General features: G+C 37.3%; 1 protein-coding gene across 6 annotated transcripts in view; it reads right to left on the reverse strand.

The window, feature by feature from the left end:
- The window catches only part of ptprz1a (protein tyrosine phosphatase receptor type Z1a), a 53,414-nt gene that overhangs the window by 14,126 nt on the left and 15,592 nt on the right, over nt 1-23,696 (reverse strand). For 3 of the 6 annotated variants that reach the window (XM_017485052.3, XM_017485051.3, XM_017485054.3), the window contains exons 2-13: nt 22,876-22,947; nt 16,908-17,087; nt 16,528-16,679; nt 15,961-16,056; nt 11,630-11,696; nt 11,346-11,503; nt 9,478-9,628; nt 7,369-7,553; nt 6,419-6,545; nt 4,303-4,337; nt 2,181-4,182; nt 666-810 (exon numbers count right to left, since the gene is read on the reverse strand). In XM_017485052.3, coding sequence (XP_017340541.1) covers nt 666-810; nt 2,181-4,182; nt 4,303-4,337; nt 6,419-6,545; nt 7,369-7,553; nt 9,478-9,628; nt 11,346-11,503; nt 11,630-11,696; nt 15,961-16,056; nt 16,528-16,679; nt 16,908-17,087; nt 22,876-22,947 — 3,370 coding nt within the window. The remainder of the gene's footprint in view (nt 1-665; nt 811-2,180; nt 4,183-4,302; nt 4,338-6,418; nt 6,546-7,368; nt 7,554-9,477; nt 9,629-11,345; nt 11,504-11,629; nt 11,697-15,960; nt 16,057-16,527; nt 16,680-16,907; nt 17,088-22,875; nt 22,948-23,696) is intronic. The other 3 variants (XM_017485053.3, XM_017485055.3, XM_017485056.3) reach the window with 3 other exon arrangements.

Consider the following 23,696-nt stretch of genomic DNA (forward strand, 5'->3'; position numbering starts at 1 on the left):
TGATGGGATTGTAAAAACTGCTTTTTTCACAGCTGAAACATAAAACAGAGAAAAGTAATGTTTACGATTGTTTTTCTCAGTCATCTTGGAGCAAAACTTCATCACCATTAGATGTGTACAGTGTCAGACATACGACAAACTACATATGTCGTATTACATGACAAACATGTGTCCTTTGCAGACTCAGTCATTACCATCCACACAAAAACACATTTCAGAGTGAAGTCATTCACATAGTCCCACTCTCAAGTGACCCTTAAGCACATCCTTAAGTGATCTGTCTTTGGGATCTTTGCTGAATGGGTTACGGTGGAAATGAGAACAAAACAGAAGGATTAAATCTCCACTTAAATATCCATACTAACCATCACCTGTCCATTTCAAAACCCTCCCACATATTTATGATTATAGAATAATGACAAATTGATGTGGATCATCAACGGCAGTCTTTAAGCGGACATTAGATTCACTGTGTAGGTGTACAGCATAAAATTCTACATGAAATATGCTTATTATATTCAATATTGAATGATACTTTTTTGAATTACTATGTAACAATTGTAACTATTTTTGTCATGGTTCATTTTTCCATATACAGCACATGGTATAAAATAAATTTCTGTTGAATGCATAATAAGCCTTATAGCCCCATGTATAAAATTCACCTCCAGTAGATGAGAATGCCAATTAGTACGATAAGGCAGAGGCAGGTGAGGGTCGAGATCACGGCCAGAGGAACCACAGCCTTCCTCTGATGCTCCACACTGGACACCAGACCCACCCAAGACTCATGACTACTGTTACTGACATCTACAAATACAAAAAAGTGACACCTGATATGATGTAATGAAACATGATGTAATCAAATGCAATAAAACACAAACACATTTTTAAAAAATGGAGCATACGATTAGGTATATATAAGCTAAACAAACCAAGAGACAAGACTTACCTTTTAGTAGTTTATTGCAAAATAAGCTGTTTCTTTAAAAAAGAACTTAACTCACAGGTATCTATACTAGTCTGGATATTAAAATATATAAATAGGAATATTACAGACTTATTTATGTTAAGTAATGCTAATCATGATTAAGCATTGTGTTAAGTAATGCTGAACATGATGAAGTGTGAGATAAAACTGAAATGTGACTTAAATAAAAATTAAATGATCTGTCGCTATATTAGTTATCAGTTCTGACATGTACACAGTACTGACCAGACCAGATTTAAAGTCCCAGAATATCACATTCCTAATAAATACATCCAATAAACCTGTTTTTTTTCATAATTATTCATGTTACTATATCACCATGTAACATATTTTACTAGTAAAATATTTGCAAAAACCATACATTAATAGTCTGGTTCACAGCCCATGACTTCTAGAAGAGAGATTAGGACCCTAACCCTGACCTACAACGTGCACGACCCCATCAGTACAACACAGAAAGAATGGCACCAGCTGTAGCCTACTGATGTGTCAGAGCAGGACTTCTACTGCTCTCTACTGGACAAACATTGGCATGGTGTGTGCATTTCACCAGCAGAACTTAATCAGAATAAATAGCAGTGGATATTCTGAGTCTTGGCCAAAATGCAGCAGGTATAATAATGGGAAAATTAAGATCTTAAGAAAATTAAGATAAGAACATTTTACTTAAAATGATAGCTGCAAAACCATTAGTTTTAACATTTTAACTCTGAGGTCAAATATTTACTTTAAATGTCAAGTCATCATAGCCGTTACTGTTTTTTTTTTTTTTGACAATGACATCTGAAAGGTTATACTTGGGGGTATTGTGGAGGAAAAGCACACAGGACAAAACAAAACAAAGTGAATTAGGCATTAGCATAAGCAATGTGATGATGGCTGTGGGACTGTCAGATTAAGATGTCAGTTTTGGCTAGTTCTTCAGGCTAACAAAACATCAGTAGAACAAAACAAGTCAGTATATGTGATGTCCGTAGTTGGAAATGCTAACAAAACCTCTAAACCATACCTGACTCATATGCCACTATGTAATACATTTTTCCAGGGATTTGTACTTTGCAGGCAAGACAAGTTTATGGCAAAAAAAAAAAAAAAAAAAAATCTGTATTAAGAAAGATGTTGATTCTGCTAGTGGTTCTAATCCAGTGGAGCCCCTTGAGAGTTGATTAGCAGACGCCAGTATTTTTACCTTCCACTGGTTCTTCCTTTGAGTCTCTGTCAGCATGCTCTGGGATACTGAAATCAGAGGACGTCTCATTATCTGTGAGGCTCTCTCCTGATCCGCTGTGTTCTTCTCCCACACTCCCCAGAGCCAAGGGGGGGGTGGGGCGAGGGGAAACACCAAATATGGTAGTCTCTCGCTCTGTCACATTCACACTCTCAAAATAGAAGGATGAAGAATGTCCCTCTGACTCCAGATCCTCTGCTAATCCCTCAGTGGTGAAGACACTGGGTGAGGAAGGAGCAGGACTCTCATCTCCTGAAGCTGAGCTCTGAGCCCAATCTTGATCCACCACCCAGCCTGAGGCACTGCTGTCCAGAAAACCATCAGCTGAGTTTGTGAGTAATGAGGTAGCCTCTGGGATTGAGGTTGGCAACACTGTGGGGGGCTCCAAGGGAACAGAGCCTCCCAGGGCCTGGGAACTTTCACTGCTTCTGATGCCATTGATGTTGGCTGTAACAGAGAATTGCAGGTCAGTAGAAGGCTCAATGGGAGGAAATAGGTCCCAGGTTGTTTCACTGAACCCATCAGTTCCAACAGTGGAGAAGGACATGTCACTTATTGATGAAGAGGGCATTAGGTATAAAGACAGTGAATACATAGAACTTGGAATATGCGATGAGATACAAGGGGCATCACCACCTTGACCAACAGTGAGAGCTACCACAGAAAAATCAGCCCACTCCACACTATCTGAGAGAGAGGAGGTGAAGAAAGAAGAGTAGTCGCTAGAGAAGTCACCTGACGGCTGCAGAGACGGAGAGACAGTGCTAAGGATCTTGGAGATGTGAGAGATATCCTGCTCTAAGTTGAACCTCACAGAAATTTCAGAGTCAGTTGAGTCAGGTAATGTTTGAAGGGGGAGAGTACTATTACACAGGGTGGCACCTGAGGCCGACCCAGACAACATGTCACCATCATCACCATCATCACCACTAGGGACAGTTTCCACATCCCAATAAGACACAGAGCTGGAGGGAGAGCTGGACAGTGTAGAGTAGGAGAACAGGTGGGGGACAGATGGTGTAGTATACAGGATATCCCAGTCTGGGGTAGACGCAGACTCAGACAACACAGAGCTAGAGGGGGTGGACACAGGTATAGCATGCAGGCAGAGCTGGGAGTCACACACAAGGGTCGCAATGGGAGAGTTCTCACCATTGAACTCTGGTGAGAGAACATCACCAGAAGCAGTGGCAGTCATGGGGAGAGGCACAGTGGGAGTTGTAGTTTGAACTTGCACCCCTGTGGGGAGGAAGGAGGAGGCTGGATCTGTAGCAGTAATAGGGTTCTCCTCATAGCCATGTGTGACAGTGAACTCCCCCTCCTCTGCCATTGAAGTTGATGTGGCTTCTGCGTCATGTGGACCAATTTTTACTCTAAGACCCACAGAGCTGTCACTGAGATCATTATCTTGTGAGACCACACTTGGTGCTATGCTGCTATAATCTGATTCAGAAGTGAGTAAATCTGTGATAAGGTTAGTTGTAGGGGTCATGGTGGTAGGTTGGGCAGGGTGTTTTTCTAGATAGTCTTGGTGTTCAGTGGTTGCTGGGGTTGTTTTAATATCGAAGACTGGAGGAACAGGCTGCTCTGCGGTTGTAAATGTTAACGTATTAATAGGGGTATAATGGGTAGTATGTCTAACTGGAATGCCCTGGGAATGGTTTTCAGTGGATCTTGGGGTGGTTTTACTATCGAAGACTGGAAGAAAAGGCTGTTTTGTTTTAGTAAAGCTGACAGTAGTCAGAGGAGTGGAAGAGGTCATGGTGGTGGGTTGGGAAGTGTGTTTTACAGAAACGCCCTGATAATGATTTTCAGTGGACACTGGGGTTGTTTTTTTGCCAAATAATGGAGGGACATGGCGCTCAGTTGTAGTAAACCTGGGGTGGGTTGTAGTGGTTTGCACTGGATAGGATGCTTGCTTTGAATTAGGCTGGACCCACAAGGGGGTGCTCAGATAGTCCTCCTGAGACAGAGAGAAAAGAGATGGATAAGGTGTTCAGCAGAGTCCTGAATTAAGCTACTGCTCTTTAAATATATATGAGAATTACTGTCAGAATTACTGTAGTACATCTTTCTTATTTACCTCTTCATCAAATTCAAAGGGGTCAGGGTCTGTTTCTGAAAGAAAATCAAAAGTAAAACAAACGTGTCAATTTAGTGTACTTGTAGACCTATAGCACCTCAACCAACTGATGTGAAGTGACAGAGAATACATCCTCACAATGTGAAACTGTAAATAAAACATTTCCAAAATATTTTTATTATGAAGGTGGACAAAATACTATTGTGCATATCAACAAGCAGTAAAACAGAAGGTTAAATCTTCATTTTGATATTTAAAAACAGCTTTTAATGAAAGGAATATATACAAATTAGAAAGCTCTTTGATTAGACATTTACTTACAAGAATTAGACTATTCTCAAGGCCAAACATCAGCCTCATACAACTGGATGCGTGAAGCATACAAGCTCACAAACTAGTTTCAAAGGGTACTCTTCTCCACACTAAACCCCATATAATGTTTTCCTGATTTACACACTGATGATTGTTCAGTGTTCAGCATGACTTGGGACTTAATAATCCATATTTTAAAAAAGGAAGTAAAAGGACATCACTAATATCTGCAAAGGACAAATGTCAGTTTTGTGTGTCTCAATTTTAATTTCTTGTATTTGAAAATTGAAGGTACATCGATGAAGGAAAACAAGTATGGGAAGAAGTGCAAACCAGAATATTGAGCATTTCAGGTCACACAGCAAAACAAACAATAAAAAGAAAAAGATATTCTAGGGCAGATAACAGGCTGATAATGACTAGGGCACAGTGGAAACTGCACACTCATGCACCAGAGTGGCACTGCATACTCTGCATAAGCAGAGAAATGTTATACTCCTACTGCTCATCTTACCTTCTGAGTTGGTAGAAATTAATCCAGCATTTTTTTTAATGATTCAGGCACCAGAATTATCTGTGAAGCATGTACTAAATGTGCATCTAATACTAAAAGACAAGGATGCTTTAATGGATGCTAATATTAGCAATTACAATAGTAATGGTGAAGCAACAAGAAAAAAAATCCTATTCACATTAAAAATTGCATGGTTTTATAAAACGAGAACACACTCATCCATAGACACATCCAAATATGATGCATGGAATTTTTTTATGCAATACAATTTAGTTTATTTTAAACAGTAATGATACAGATTCTAAACATTTCAGTGCATTGACACAAATTGCTGTGAGAATGTTAAACCTTCTCTGAAAAAATTTATGTATGCTCATATAATGAATGACAAATCATGACCTTCGTAGTAAGCATTGAAAAGCACATAAGGATCCACTGAAATAAAATATGGAAGAGAAACACCATGCTGTGCACACCTTAGGAAGGGTATGCACATAAAATACAAAGGTTCTGAGGACACAGAAAACGGCAATGCACAGAGAAACAGCTGTAAAATTGATTAAAACGGAATGCAAAGTTTAATCAAGTAGAAAACTTTTTTTTTAAAACTCCGAATAACAGAAATCAGCAACGGAACATTGAAAAATCTAACAACAACAACAACAACAACAACAACAACAACATAAGTCTAACAAGCCTATGGCTTTTTAAAAGTTTGACACAGGTTGTATTGAACAAGTTTAATAGTTGCAGTGCATTTAAATAGTAATACTAAAGAACTAGTGCAATTTAATGTGGAAAAAGTGCTTGTTTTCTATCATTGGGAAAAACTTGGTTCAGTTTAATAAATCTGAAACAATAATCCAGAGAAGTATTTATAATACTGATGTAATAAGTACTTCAAGGTGATGTTAATATTAACATGTTGTGCAAATTGATTTATATTTTGGGAAATAGAGCCAACCTAGTATGTTAGGAAATACTGCATTCAGGTGCAAACAAAGTAAGTCTCAAGCACACCTCAACCTATCAGTATCAAAATACAGTACAACACTATGGTTAAATCAATAATGTGATTGTCATTTAAAACACTTAGAACTTTAAATGCTAACTAGCACCGATCTTTATACTGGTCCCTTATACCATACCATAAGGGAGTTACCTGGCAAAGGATCAAATTACAGTATGGAGCATTTGCACACGTCTGTGGTTTTCGCTAGTTGTCAGAATACTACAGTATGCTAAGCCAGTCTCAATAGAGACGAGAGCGACGGGTGTGGATGCTCTTACCAGGGTCAATCACGGGTATGTCCACTATCAGCTGATCACTCTGACGCCCATACAGACCATTAGTGCACACAGCCACCACCTGCACTACATAGCTGGTGTTGGCCTCCAGGTCCTGGATGATGGCTCCCTGTGACAAAAACAAAGACAAAAATATAGCATGTCCATTTGCAGACATTTAGCATGGGAAATAAAACCTGTAAAACCACTGGAATCATGTTTATATTCAATACTTTAGACTATAACGCAAAATTAACCATATTATTTGCCTAAATACACTATATGGCCAAAAGTATGCAACACCTGACCATCACACACGTATGTGGTTCTTTCCCAAACTGTTGATTGACTGAGATTTCACTGAAACTCAGGAGCCTGTACCTGTTCCAGCATAACAATGCCTCTGTACACAAAGCAAGCTCGATAGGGACATGTTTGGAGTGTAAGAATTTGAGTGGCCTGTACAAAGTCCTGACCTCAACATCACTGAACACCTTTGGGATGAACTGGCATGCTGACTGCATGCCAGACTTCCTCACCTGACCTCACTAATGCTTTTGAGGCTGAATGAGCAAATTCTCAAAATCATACAACAAAAATCTCACAGAAAGTCTTCCCAGATAAGTGGAGATTATTATAACAGAAAAAGGGGGACTAAATCTGGAATGGGTTGTTCAACAAGCATATATGGGTGTGATTGGTCAGTTGTCCACATACTTTTGGCTATATCGTGTCATTTTGATCTGTTGTAATAGAATGACAAACCTTGTGTGCAGTATCATTGGTAATGTAGTTTAAGTGTATAAATAGTATAAGTTTCAGACTTATACTACCTTGTGTACTTTTCATTAAATAAGTTAATTTGTTAATTTATAGTTTAATAGTGTAGTATAGTTTAATCAATGTATAGTTTAATTAGATTAAATAAATTAGTTTAATATAATGTAAAGTACCACATCCTGGTCTCCGTCAGTAAGGTAATCAAGCGTAGGTGGATCATCTCCTTGTGCCTGCCGGTAGGTGACTGAGTATTTCTCTATGTTTGCATCATACACAGCTCGCGGCCTCTCCCACATCACTAACAGACCTGTGTAGTTGTGTGGATATGCCTGCACATTCTCTGGCTCTGAGCTACAAACTGCAAAAGACCAGCAAACATACTCTCAACAACCATATTTAGAAACAGTCTATAAAAGCAATATTATGTAGAATTGTTTTGGCTTAGCCACTATGTTTTCTATGAGTGTTTATCAAAAATAACATGGGTCTCAGGCTAATAAATTGTGGATACATTATTTTTCACTATGCATTTTATTTCAACATAATGTCACTTTAACAGATGCACGCAAACAGAAGGTGTTTTTTTTTTTTTGTACAATCATTTCTCTCATTCACACACTGTTGGTCCTAGCACATGGTGACCTTAGCGTGGAGGGCATTCTTCACCATCTGTGCTCAGCATCTGATACTGAACACCTCTAAATAAAAAAAAAAAACAGCACTCAGATACATTGATGGGAACAGATTACCTCAGATTAGTCTGGTATACCAACTGCACAAACTAAAATGTTCATTTTATTTTGTTAGTTTTTTAGCAAATTCAACAAGCTGCTGAGCATAATATATTCTGATCACTCATTCACTCTACCAAGCCTTGCAAAATTTGAGAAATTGAAATGAATATATAATAATTACTAACTGTTCCATTTGAACACCAGAGGGCAGAATGTGGCCACACAATACTGTAGATCACTGTCAAAGTACGATTTACTGTTATTACAATGGCATCTAAAGAAAATTCACCCTAAAACGAGTCATTTGCTTATTGATAATATACATTTTTATAGGGTATAATATATCTCCAAGTTGTATAGCAAAATGTAAAAACGCTACACCCCCTCACAACACATACAACCCTTACTGTAAACAATCAAATCATGTTTTATCATTATGAAAGAACAGATTGTCATTTAAAAATATATAAAGATAAAATTCTTGGCAGCTTGGTAGGTCCTGAATGATTCAAACTCGCATCAATAATGAGAAGACGTCAGACCTATACAGGCATAAGGGGCAAACTCAGAGACTGTTACCTGGCAACACAAAAGTCTACTGACTTTCAGAGAGACACACACATAGAGGGAGAGATGTTAAAGAGTAGGAGACTAACCCCATTACTTAGAGAGTGGGAAGTGGAGTGCACTGTTTTCTCACATGGATACAGATGTACAATCCAAAGAGAGAGAATGTCTATAACCATGACTATAATTCCTGTTGTGCTGGATTTAAGCCTTAGGTCTGTGTATATAGCGTGTTAGCTCAAGTACTTGCAAAAAGAGCAAATTCTCTTGCTAAAACATTAAGCCTTTTAATATCACTAGTAAGCCGTGTTTTAATCTTAAGACCGCCAATAACAAGTACATCTACCTGAGAGAACTCATACGTGATGTTTGACAGTACAGCTTCAGTTTTACTTATCATATACTGTGCACAGCACCATCATGTTAACAATGGTTCTCTTCCTCTGGGAACTAGGAACAGACAATGCCACATCATTGCCACCAACATAATCAAATTAAGCACGTACTATTTCATTGAGGTTAATAGGGCGCTACTCCAAAGTGTTCAAGCAAACTATATTGCAGTATTAGCAACTGCATTCAGTCTTCCAGTAAAGAGCTTACAAAGAACAGTGCATTGCAACACTCATTTAATACCCTTGCTCAGACAAGGTTTAAGAGTAAGTATAAGAGAAGTATAAATATAATGTATAACGTATAAGAAAAAGTCAAAAAGGACAAGATAGACTACAGATGACTGCTTGTGAATAGGTCAGAGTTCATTCTATTCATAGAGAAAAGCTTAAAGCCTTAAGCGAAGGCTTAGTATCAAAATAGGAGCCATCTTTAATTGCACTCAGTTTGACGGTTTTAATCAGACTCTTCAATGGAAATTTCCGCTTATAATAATTTTATATATTTGTTCAAAGCTGAGAGTTTAGTATCAAGTGTTTCTCATGTGTGCGTGAGTATGTGTCAGTGTGTGCGGGTGTGTGTACATACTGGGTGTGAGGATCTCTTCAGTGCCGGTGTATGAAGAATAGACCTGGCCCATGAACTGAGGCTGTTGCTCTCTGTAGTTATTCTGCAGGTAGTCCATCAGCATCACATATCCGGCCTGCTGCATGGTCATTACCTCACAGAACATCTCCAACTGCAATGGCACAACAGCACACAAACATTTATAGCATACCCTCAAATCTATGGCTACTGATTGCAAAAGTCTGAGAGATGAGGCAAATGGTCTGCACTTATATAGCACTTTTATCCAAAGTGCTTTACACTGTCTCTCATTCACACACACACTCATACACCAATGGTAGCAGTGCTGCCATGTAAAGCGCTAACTTGCCATCGGGAGCAACTTGGGGTTCAGTGTCTTGCCCAAGGACGCTTCGGTATGTGGAGTCATGTGGGCCAGGAATCGAACCGCCAACCCTACGATTAGTGGACAACCCGCTCTACCACCTGATCCACAGCCGCCCGGTAGTGTTTAAATAGTTTGCAGAAGACGTATGACAGTATATGCAATAAATACCACTGATACAGATATCTTTGCCTTTCTTTTTCTCACCTCATACATACCTTCTTATTTGTTGTGAAACTAAATCATATATCACTTTGGGACTTTGTTGAACGGTTTTGGCATGCGTGTGCACATGCACATGACGGTTATCCAGGTGACTCTCAGCACCCATAAACAAGTGGCATTTGTCTTGGTAAAAAAACATTTTTAGCTTGCATTATCAAAAATAGCTTACATGGCACCAAATGATTTTCTAAAGCCTAATATCAGATCGTTTCTTCACAGGGGGATTGAATGGTTTTCACAGCCTGCAGTGCTAGAACATGACTTTAAATCTGTTTCTGTGGTGAACCTTAGAATACCTGGAAGTTTTATTTTTTACTGCACCAGCCTGACAGCTCATAAAATAAATTTTAAAGTTCAATAAACTGTTGTTAAATAAGAACACTGATGCTGCTTTATCATTATTTTTCAAATCTAAGAGATGCCTCAAAGAACAATATTTTTATTTTAATGTTTACATGGTTATATCCAGGAATATGTTCCTAACCCTTTAAACTCTTTGATTATTATTCAGTTATGCATCTTTAAGTATATTATTCAGTAATGTGCTACCATTGACCATTTGGTAACTACCATAACTTGTTCTTAACTACAGTCAATTCTAAAAAGCAGAAAAATAAAGCATACTAACATTGTGGTGCAGTATTTTAGTAAAGCAATCCTGTCTATCTGCTTGGACAACACCCAGCTGACATGACCTGCATGAACATTGACTTATTCTATGTATATTCAACTGTACTCAAACGTCCCGTCTGAACAAGATTTTATGTGTTTGAGACAAAGTGCATCATTGTATGCTATTATGTGTTGTTTTGAATAGGATCACCCACCCGTACTTACCTTTTTTCTTGCGAAAGCTTTCAAGCCTTCAGTTTGGTCTCATTCAGTAATGTCATGTGTCTACTTGTAAGTTACTTAAGGGAACTAGCCCGAGGTTTAAATGACACACAACAGAAAGAAAAAGGCTTCAACTATTTCCATCCTTTTGATGTTGGTAATCTTACTCTCACCCACTCCTATACCCAGTAATGACAGTGTACTTTTGAACATGAGACACAGTAATGACACATTTTGAACTGGTTTTTAAAAGATCCAAATACATTAACTTTGGGGATAATGTGAAAGTCAGAGTATCAAATACCAAAACCTCAAGTAAATGGAGACATTTCATGAGTTCCTCTATTAAGGGACATTAACACACATATACATTATTATACAATTTGAGGCTGTAAGGGAATGTCAAAATTGTGACTATTGCCTTGGTGTAGTATAGTGATTTCACCTGTGATTCAGAGATGGCCACTGTGTTTTTAAAGATAATCCACTCCACGGTCTCATGGCAAGGAGGAGACGTGAGCGAGCCATTATAGACGAAGTACTTCTCTGTGGAGTTGGGCAAGAGGCCTTGCAGGATGAACGGAGATACACTACTACTCTTTCCTGAAGAAAAGAAGTCACATAATGAATCCTTTTTCAACTATATATAATTCAGAGTGTGGTAGTGTTTGATGAGTAAAAGATAAGTGGCTGGTTAATATTGTTTACACTGAATTAAAATGTGCATACCATATCTGCTGACACTGTTGACAGCATCAATGATGGCTTCGTAGTTTTCATTATCTTCAACACTTGCCTGTGAGATTTCATAAATGCAACTATTGACATAAGCTTTTTTTGAAAAACATTATGAACAAAACATTACATGCACTAAACAAGTATGTGTTGCTGTTCTCTATGTCTCTGTAGGATATGTCGATTTGTGTGCTGTCTCTGAACCTACCCCATAATCTCAAATTGCTGGGTGCAACTGTAGGCTGGATTTCACAGGTGAGTCACTGCACCTGGAACTTACTACACTATGCTTGGTATGGCCATATGAAAGTCTGGCAATGTCAATAATATAAAAACCCATTTTTTGTATATATATCATAATATTAAAATAAAATTAATATACAGAATACTTCATTTTTGGAAAGCAGTGATTAAGGTGAAAGTTTCAGCAGAAATTACTGTGCATTTTCATATTTAATAATTATTTAATAATTTACTACATTACTATTTTATCATGTTAATATCTTCATTTATATGTGAAAACTAAATACACCATTTCAAAATACCTTATTGTGTATGCATATTATTTAGATCCATATTTTATACTTGCTTGATACTTAATTGATGGCATATGAATAAACAATAATTTATGCATACAACACAGAAAAAGACAAATTAAAAACCGATCAGCATTCAGACACCCCCAGGGAATCTTCACATGTACACACAAGCATGCTTCTTATCTTTAAAAACCCTATGTGCAATCTGAACCATCTAGTTTCTCCACATAGTGAGCAAGTTCAGACAGGTCATAGATTCAGGCTACTGCACAAACACCAGGGTAAACAGAAGTACACAGGCTAAACTGCAAAAAGGGAGGGAAGGTGCTTGTGTTTGGAAATATTTCCAAACATGCAGTCTCATGCAGTCCCATACAAAATTACAGCAAGGCCAATTCATTTTTATTTATTTTTTGTTTTAGACTGAAGACATGTGGGTTTGAGGTCAAAAGATGAATATGAGAAAAGAGTTGATCATTTCAGCTTTTATTTCCTGTTATTGATATGTTGATGTGTTCAATAACATAGAACATAGCACATTCTGTATCAGACCACCCAATCTGTAGGCAAGCAAAAATATTGGAGCATGTGACTGACAGCTGTTTTTTTTGTTACCCAGGTGTGCCCTGGTAGATTGATGGTTTAAACAATAAATAGCTCTGAACATATACTCTTGGTTTCATCAACTCTTCAGTTTCACCTCTGAAGACTGCATTTGTTGTTCAAAAGGATAAGTCAACACGAAGATCAGAGAGCTGTCTATTGGCACAACCGATACAACAATGGAATGTCCTGAAAAAGAAAGAAACCACTGGTGTACTGAGCAACAGACATTGAATGGAGTAAAACAACAATAGCTGATGACAGATACACTGTGAGAGCTGTAAAGAAAAATCATCACCAACAACCTTCATAGGGAAGGGGTGAAAGTATCATAATCCACTATTCAAAGAAGAATTTGAATGCAGAAATACATTTTTATTTTATTTGTAATCTTTGTAATTTTATTGAAATATAGAGGCCATACCACAAGATGCAAATCACTCATCAACAGTAAGAATCTGAAAGCCAGATTCAGATTCACAAAGAAATACAGAGATGAGCCACCACGTTCTGGAACCCAGATTAACCTCTACCAAAGTGATGGAAAGTCCAAAGTGTCTGAAGGAAAAGATTTGCTCATGATCCAAAACATACAGTACATGCTTGTCTGTGAAACATGGTGGAAGTAGTGTCATGGCTTGCATGGCTATTTCTGGAATGGGCTCACTAATCTTTATTGATGACGTAACTCACGTTAACGTAACATTTTTCTCCAAAACTAACTGACAGCTCAACAAAGGACTTTATCGGGGGAAAAGTGTAAGGTTTTAGACTGGCCAAGTCAATCACCAGACTTTAACCCAGTTGAGCATACATTTCACCTCCTGAAGAGGAGACTGAAGGGCAAAACCTCACAAAACAAACAACAACTGAAAGGGGGTGTGGTAAAAGTCTTTAAATGTATCACACACAAAAAAGAAACCAACAGTTTGGTGATGTCAGTGAGTCACAGGCTTGATGCAGTTATTCCAAACAAGGGATATGCAACCAAATATTAAGTGTTATTTACTTTAATTTACATCAAGACTAATCTGTTCCTATACTTTTGCTCACCTTAAAATTGGGTGGTCGAATACAAAAGGTTCTATGTTTATGCTGTTTAACACATATAGATGTAAATACCAGGAAATAAGCTGAAATCCTGAACTCTCTTCTCATATCCATCTTTTAATCTCAAACCCAAATGTCTTTGGTGTATAGCACAAACAAATTAATTGGCCTCGCCATTCCAATAGTTTCAGAGGGGACTGTATGTAATCATATCTTATTATTATATATTTTGTTTCTATATTATATAGACAGATATATTTGCTGTGTGTGCCTCAAAGAAATACAAAACAGATAATATCCTTTCAGTCTTAAGAAAATTCAGATCTGGGTTAGATGGCAGCATTTTTTTATTTTTTTTGTCCTATAAAATTCTATTGCAAGCTACTCGAGGAAGAACATTTCTTTGAGCTAAGCTGTTTCATTTAATACCGTGAGAATTTATCTATTGTCTGGGAATACACACATCTAGAGAGAATTCAGAGAGTCCTAAACCACACAATAAACACTAAGTAATATGCCTGAATGGTAATGATAGGAATAGTGTAATGAAATCTATTTAGGTCGATATTATGTGGTTTAGGAGACAGTCCAAGTATTTAAGTAGGTATAATTATCTGCTGAATTTCCTCAGTGTAACAAAAGACATATAAGACATATAAAAAATAAAAAAAATTAAAAAACTATTGTGTGCATAGATGTGACTGGCACAGTTACTGTGATTCAGGTGAAAAAGCAAATTCTCAGTTTCTCTGCTGTAATTTCACAGAGCGCTGCTGTGTTGGACCCTGCATGAATCTGATGCCAAAAGATGTGAAATTTCTGACTGCTGTATTTTATTACTTGATCTCTGTTTTCAGAGTATTTTATGCAATCTGTATATATAATCTGTTCACCAGCATGACAAAAACATTACACACAAGTCAATGTTAGCACTCTAGCTGAAATACAGAGCACTAGGGGCCATATTCAGAGCTTGGTTAAGCGCATGTAATGAGCAGTTACTACTGAAATTGCCCACACCGGTATTGACCTCAGGTGCAACCAGAGACTTGCATGCCACTCAGATAGCTGCATATGAACTTCACACACAGGGAAGAATAGAGAGACCTGTCATAGTAACACTTGACTCTTGATTTTGTAGATTTTTCTTGATGTCAGCTAGAGCAAGGAGCAGTATTAAATCCAGCACCACTGTCTGACAATTTGTTGTAACTACAATGTCACCCTGAAATTCATATTTTGGTCTGTAAAAAGAACTGAGGTATGCCATACAAGGACAATATTAAATACATAAATATGACACCATGAATTAATTCATTGTACCATCCCTGTGCACGGATTATTTTTTTATTTTTATTTTTTTTGCATATTTGAGAAGACAGCATCTAAACCATAGACATCTCAAGGACTAAATTTTATATGGTTAAAATTATGAACTATACTTTCTGAAAGTGAGCTGTAATGAGAGCAGATGACTGCTTCATTAGATTTTCCTTTAAACCGTAGGCGTAGACATTTAATGGCATTGATTTAGTAGCTTGTAGCCATGTTAAACTGTACGTGAAATTAACTGTTGGTGCATAATGAAAAATAAAATTCATATTGTTCATGGCCTGTCCAGTCACTTGTTGCAACTCTCAACTATAGATATAGCATTTTCACCCGTTAAGCTTCCTAAACTTTTCATCAAGAAAAATGCTGAAGCTCCATCACCCCTGAATCCATTTCCTTATTATAGATATTATAATATCAGACTAATTCCCTTTGATTTCTTTATACTCTCCCACTCTTTGTTCCCCCTGATTGGCTGCCACTTGTCATGTTGTTGCACTTCTTTCATGCCTAAAGTTGGGGCATGACGACATTTGACATCTGAGTTGGCATATGACTGGTTGTTATATAAGTTTGTGTCCAAATTTCCAGCCAGTTCTTGCTGATACTTCAAACACAGCTATACCTGTGAATTACTATTATAGGCTTGTTAGTGTGATTTACAGCAGGTTAGGAACATCAAAATTTAAAGTAGGTTCCTGCCTATACAACAACAACAAAAAAAACTATGTTCTGTAGCTTTAACAACACATGGATATAGTAGACCACAGACATTCACATACACAGGACATTATCACTCACCTCAAACAATACAGCAAGAGCAGTAATCTGTCCTCCAGACCTCAGGGCATCATCTATAGTTTGATGATGATGGGCTTCATAACAATATATCTGCATCTGTATACATATGCATGTACATATCACTCTTCATTCCACACAAACTCAATCATCTACAGCTTACAGACTATCACATAACATATACAGCAATATAGAAAGTCCCTTCATATAAACAATTTATTTAAAGTTATCCTTGTGGTTCAATTGATATGAGTACTTTGTCCAAATTCAGATGGTTTAAAGGTGTAATTTATATGTTTCTAGTCCTATAATATTTATATAATTTTGAAAATACAGTCGAAAAACAGGAGGGCAGTGAAATTGGTTGTGGTAAAGGGAAAATTTGTCTTGGTTTTGATAGCAATTGCAAGTTACTTCTCATAAATCAGAGCTCTAAAAATTACAGACTGCTCCTTTAAAATTTTCCAGGAACCACTATACAGAACAGTGCACTCCAAAAATCACTATGACACATAATTAGAGTATGGGGATGATGCAGGATAAAGAGATCAAAAGTAGGCTTTCTCTTACCTCCAAAGGGAATTTGACTCCATTGAGGCCATGCTCAGAGCCATCAGAGGACGCATTGCAGCGACCCCAGTGAAAAGTAATGCGGCCCACCCTAAACGTGGAACTCAACCCCCCTCCACTTACATTGAATTCACCACCCACATCTATCGTCACTGGAGAGAGACAGGGAATGCATCATGTAAATGCTCACAAAAGGTAAACCTCTTACAATGCCATCAAAGGCCAAGGTAATAATGAAAAACTTGTACAACATGTAGTTCTGAGTACTGAGAAAGGTACTCCATATTTGCCGCAAGGTCATAATGTCATAGAGATAGATGTATCACTTTTACATTTTCACCATAACCATAGTCAGTGTTGAGAAATATTAGCAGCTGCACCTGTCTTGCCATCATTTTTTACTGTAGTGGACTCTGAGGTCTGCTTCTCCCAGCCTTCGAAGCTCAACTTCTCAAACTGAGCTTTGACCTGTGCCAGGCTCTCCTCGATGTTTATCGGAGATTGCTTGGCATTGTTGCATGATGGGTATTTCTTGTGCCATCTGTTTTGGTTTAATGTTCCTAAAAGGAATTAACACAGTATAATATGCATTACATAGATGTGCAATGTAAAAAGAAAGAATGAACACTCTTTATTTAAAGATGAGTACAAATATGATCCAAGGTACTTTGTGTAGCAAAACGGATGCTAATTCCAGGCTAGCAAGTAGGATAAAGTTAGCTAAAGTTAACATAATGAGTATGACATGGTAATCTGTTTGTATCAGTGGCTGTCTTTTGGTAAATAATTAGGTTGATAGAGTGTTAAATATTTGGCTTTAAATAAACTACCTCCTTAGACTTTATTTAATGTTTAATGATTGCAACTATCAATGGGTGCGTCTCAATCAGCTCCATAGCTCCCTAGGTGGTGAATCAGTATACCGTTTACACAATTTGCACAGGTAAAGACCATGGCTTACTACACATTGGGACACTGATGACTCAATTTCTGATGACTACATACTCGCCTTATAAAACATCACCACTGGCATCAACAACAGGCAGGACCGATATAATGTCAGAAAGATATGTCATATAAATTTGTTAACTTAATCACACATCACACTTTTGGTCATGGTACTTCAATCAGGATCGTAGGCTAACTAGTGGATTTTTCAATACTTAAAAGTCGTTAGACTCAAACAAACTGTATATACACAATTTCAAATAAAGTTAAAAATTGCTAATGTAAGTAATCATTTGAGAGCTACAACAACGATAACAAGCTGCTTACATTTGTAGACAAAGTTGGCTGAGATTTCATCTGGCATTTTTTTCGAGCAGAGAGGCTTCAGAAAATATATTGTCATTTCCAGTAAGGGAACATAGTGAGCATTGATGCTCCCTGGTTTTTGCGGTGCATTGTGGGATTTTCTTAGGGATCGAAAGTTGCAGTGCACTGGAAGTATTTTGCGATTGAGACAGCTCTTAAAATGGCTGAATCCCTGATCAGTGCCGCACCTAATGTTTACAAGCTAGCTAGCTTGCTAACTCCAGTATCTGCAGTTCCAAAAATTCATGAGAGTTCATTACAAAGAACAGCACAATGTCTTGTTCTGTTTCTAGGTGGTCTGCACCATCTGCAGCAATATATCAGTATCAGCTGATTTCCATGTGTTTAGCTTGTGTAATGGAGGAAACGAACAAGCTGTTAGAGGACAGAACTAGAGCCGTACTATGACCCTCTGCTAGGACTTGTTCAGCTTCTAGCTGTCTTCCCAATAGCAGACGCTACCACGCTGAAATAAGCTATAAACCGTGGTCCCAACCGTCTTCCTTTAGATCTACCCTCCTGCAGGTTTAATCTCCAACCAAAATCTTACACACCTGTTTTAGATGATCAGTTCTTAAGGCAACGATTAGACGGTGAGGTGGACATAATCATAGTTGGAGCTAAAGTGTTCAGGGAGGTAGATCTCCAGGAACAGGGTTGGTGACCAATGCTATAAACTATAGCCTCCCTAAATGCTTCAGCTCAGCCACTGCATCTTTTAAATCTGCTGCCAATACAAATAACATATTTGCAGGAGATTCTAACTGCCCTCTTACTTATACACAGAGGCTATGGTGGTGCTCTAAACTAGCATTGCCTTGGCTGTGCTACAAACTGTAATCGGTGTAAAGTGCAAAGCAGGATGGTATGCACTTGCAGGTTTCCTCATGTAGAATGATTTGCCTCATTCCTCATACTTTTTAAAGGCTTTCATGTAACACATTTTAAAGCTGGGATCACATGAATGCAATCAGAGAAAGAGCCTATGCATTATTTTTGCATGAAGTAGATAAAGAGAAGTGTTGTCGTTACATACTATCTATGAAGATCATCTAGCCAAGCTATCTTAAACTAGCTTAGACTGTCCAAGCAAGCTTAGATTAAACACACACCCGCGCACACACATACACACACACACACACACACACACACACACACACACACACACACACACACACACACACACACACACCATTCCCATCCACACAAACCTACAGTACAACGCACACACAAATGAATTTAACAAATAAACATGCTCGACAGTGGGAAAGCTGAACAAACACATTGAGGGCTCTTGTCAGCCAACAGACTGCGAGGCTCAGTGATTCCTCTATCTAATAAGCAGCCACTTAGGGTCCCAAAGCCTCTAGAAGGCCTCTTAATAAATAGTCGCCTACGGCAGTATGTTGTCAATAAAAACCGGTCCGGTTAGAATAAAAGACTACAATTATTTGCATACATGTTTCATAATAGCTATACTGTAGGTCACAAATTCATAGTACATACCACTTATTCTCCCAATTCTGTGGAAAATTAACTTTACTTCATTTTAAATGAAGAACAAGATATTTAATTTATTTTTATATGACGCAGCAATTTTCATTTAATCTTTTATTTTATAACATTAGTTAAAAAATCATGGTAAACAATCTTGTTATTGCCTTAGAGGTCCTACATAAAAATGACGGATAAAAAAAATTATTTGACAGTAAGATACAGAGATCTGACATGCCTTGGGAACATTTCTTTCTAAAAGATATTAAAAGTAGTTTAATTTTTTTATTTATCCCCAGCAGGAACATGGCTAGAATGTATTCATTTCCTTTCACTTAAAAGGGACAAGACATTTTTCTGGCTGTAAGCATTTCAAAAATAATTTTTAAATACTAAACAAATTGCATTGTTCTGAAAAACAATACTAATAGCAGTATGTCTGAGTAAAATAGATCGGATATAGGCAGTGAGAGCTAACACAGACTGACCAATTGTTAAATGTTCTCTTTCTTTTCATCACTACCACCTCTCCATGTCACTGGCATAAACATACATGTACGCTTATGAGAAATGATATGGCAGTAAGCTGGTTTGTTCCCACCACATTATTTTCTTATAATATTGTCTCATGTGTTCAGCACCATCAGAAAAAAAGCCCAAATTTTCCAAAGTAATTAGCCTAAGGGAAATGATTCGATCAGAACAGTTTATGGGTAACCCTGAAATGGTACAAAAAGAATGAGATGTGGGTGAGTTAAGTAGCAGAGACACCGGCATTCAGGGCATCACTGGTGAACAATGTCCCATCTGCCTGGACGCTTGTCTCTATCCCTGGCATGATAATGCTCTCTTTGTTTTGCCAACTTCATGTATCATCCAGATCTGATTTGTTGTGACACACAAGAGTTGAGAGGCCAAGAGAGACAAATAAAAAGTGATGAGTGAGGGTAAAAGAATATGAGAACTCCACAGAAATATATAAAAATGACAGTAATAAAAATTTAACCATAGGAAAATAAATATTTAAGGCAGGTTTTTCTGTGCTGTACCACCTCTGCTGACAAACTGAGCCACATTAATGATTGGTTAAGCAGAATTTCAGATCTGGCCTACTTTTGAAAGTAGAGCCGTGTGAGAAATGAGGGAATTCTCTGTGGTGCTAAAAATGAGAGAGAAAGCCGTGAAAAGCAACATTGTGTCAGAGGTGTTATTTACTGTTGAATATATGTTTGTCATACTTGTCATTGTTCAATGTAGTGGCAGCTCGAGATTTATATCAGCTGTTAAACAAAGGATAATCTTCATAAAGTCCTCATTCACAACTCCATACATTTTAAATTACATTGAAATACTAATTACCTCTTTTGAGGACCCAACAATTTAAAAATGTTGCTATTTGATAAATGTTACTTTGTTTTGCTTGTTTTTCTTATTTTATAGCAAATAATCAGATTTAAGTCTAGTAAATGTCTGTAACCAAAGTGTAAGTGAAGACAGTGTGTGTAAATGTGGCTCCCTTTTCCACTGCCCAAATTTTAGTTTCAGGTATTGTGTGTGGTCTCAACAGTTAAGGCTCTTGGTTACTGATGAGAAAATTGCAGGTACAATTGCCAGTACTGCCAAACTGCCAGAGTTGGTCCTTTGAGAACCCTATTTGCTCCAGGGGTGCTGTATCATGGCTGACCCTGTGCTCTGACCCTAATGTCTTAACAAGCTGGGATGTGCAAAGAAAAGAATTTTACTGTGTCGGATTGAATGTGACAAATAAAGGCTTCTTTTTCTACTTTTTGAGATGGAAATTTTGTTGAAACCTGGCAACCCTGGTTAATGAAATTAGCTCTTCTGTGTGAAGCTCAGCAGGAAACACACCTGCTGTGTTGAATACAGTTGAATAAAAGTACATCTAAAACTACTAAAAACGAGCTGCTAGACTGTATGCTGGATGACTGTATGTTGTCGACTCTCAACTGCTCTCAGCTATTGTTGTCGACTCTCAACTATTAAGGGGTTACTCTAAAATTTCACTAAATAGTGGCCTATACCATAAGTCAAATGTGATAGACTCTCGACTTTTGATTCAGGCTATGTTTCTATTAATGTTGTCTTGCCACACCAAGATCTGTGGTCATGAGACACTGCTGTTTCAATTCAAACAGTGTACTATCAGTGTACTATTATCATGCAGTCATTGGTAGTTTAGCATACACAAGAGAACTATGGCAGTTCAAAGGCTTTAAGCAAGTCTCTGTCTCTTGTGGGATAGTGTTCAGAGTTCAGCAAAAGATAGTTCAATGCAACTTAAAATATATTGTGATATAAACTAGACAAGAGTCCAATGCTTTGGCTCTATAGTGTATGCTGAACTACCAGTAACCCCATGATAAAAGCAAATCATTTCCAATGAACTTCCACACTAAAGAGCTTTCAATACTGAGTCTGGTACTTTTTATCACTAACCATGGCCAAGAACTGCCTAGTTTGCCTGACATTGCAAACGGCCAAAGAATATTAATAGTTTTTATAGATTTGATGTTGAAATTTCAATCCAGTGACTATACATTGTCATAATGTTCTAATACATAGGATATTAGACACTCAGTGAGCCATAGTTGAAGCATCTTAGGCTGAGTTTATGTACTTTGCACTGCTATTTACAGCCAATTTAATGCTTGCAGACCATGAGAAAGGCAATGTTTGTTTATATTTACTTCCATCTGGCACATTAGAAACTTATTTTATATACTAATATTTTGCAATGTTAGGCATTAGTATAAATACTGCGACCCTATTCAAATGCATTAGTCAAGCAAAGGCCCCCTTTTTTTATAAGAGCTTTACAAAAAAAGTAATATTGCAGTTCTCCTTACAATAAGTAGTAGTACAATAAGTTAAATTGAATTCTACAGGGTGTCCCTAGGGGGTCTCCATACATAGGAGAAATTAACACTTTTTAGCAAAACTTCTTAAAAAAAAAATCATACTTAGTTTATATTGTACATATATATATATATATATATATATATATATATATATATATATATATATATATATATATATATATATATTATAATATTCAGATAGCTTTTAAGAATAACTTTGACAAAAGTAGAATGTATTGAAATCATTCTCATGGCTAGCCCGGGATGCGATGGACATGCAATTACATGAATAACACAGAAGTTCATCATGGAGTGGGAGACACAACTCAATGTGTGTTTACAAAGAAATGGCAATCATGTAGAGGATAGTTTGCAAACAATGTTGCATTCTGCTAAAAAGTGTTAATTTCCCCAATGTATGGAGATTTTTGGGACACCCTGTAGAGCAAGGCATTCAGGTATTCACATGCAAACCCAGCCAGTGGACATGCCAAGCCAGGGCTGATAACCCATTACTATGTTCATGACATAATTGCTCCATTTAATAGAAAATATTGAGTCTGATCTGTTGTGCAATGTGGTACAAGCCCCGACAAGACAATTCTTCAACTTCGGATGCTCCGGTATTATTAATTTCTTCCAGTAGCTCAGTAGCACTTACCTGCATAGGACCAGTCTATATTTTCTGCAAGCTTCTTTTGGGATCTAAATCCATAGGTTTGTGACACATCCACTGGAAAAAAAAATACAAAAGAACTTACATTAAATTAAACACTGGCACATAACAATAGCACAAACATGTGGCATGAAACCTGAAGCCAGTATTATCTATTTATCTTAATATCAATTGGAATTATCCAATAGAAGCAATACAAAAAAGGTCTGAAGTGTAGTGGGAAATCACTGAGATGTCAGACACAGGAAAGGCAGGGAGGAGTGAACGGCACACCTTTAAAAAGAACTTCAAAGAATGGATAAGTTCCAGGAAGACATTTTTACATTTTAGTTAGCATGAGCGTTATCTGAGGCAGTATGAGAAGGTGATGTAAGGGTGAATGCTGAAGGGTTTTTTTTGTTGTTGTTTTGTTTTCTACTTTTAAATTAATAAGGATTAGTCATCTCATGACAGGCATCCTATGAAGCTCAGAGCTACCAAAAGTGTTTGGCACATGGCCAAGTCAACTGTATTCCCATGACAAAAAGCAAAAACAAAAATATAAAGTGTGTTTAAGAATAATAATATATATATTTTTAAAAGACGTTAACCAATGTCATATGTTTGTCTTAGTTAAAGATTAAAATGTTTGATTAAAATATATCAGTAAAATTATTTACATTTTTTCAGGAATATCTCAACATTTCTCTTCTCTATGAACATAAGTAAACTTCACTGGAAAAATCTTTCCTTCACCATCTACAACTGATAATATTCAGATTCTGAAACAAACTTCAGAACAGAACTGTAACATCATTACAGAAGAG

The sequence above is a fragment of the Ictalurus punctatus genome, chromosome 14 (genome assembly GCF_001660625.3).
Source record: "Ictalurus punctatus breed USDA103 chromosome 14, Coco_2.0, whole genome shotgun sequence".
Taxonomy (NCBI): Eukaryota; Metazoa; Chordata; class Actinopteri; order Siluriformes; family Ictaluridae; genus Ictalurus; species Ictalurus punctatus.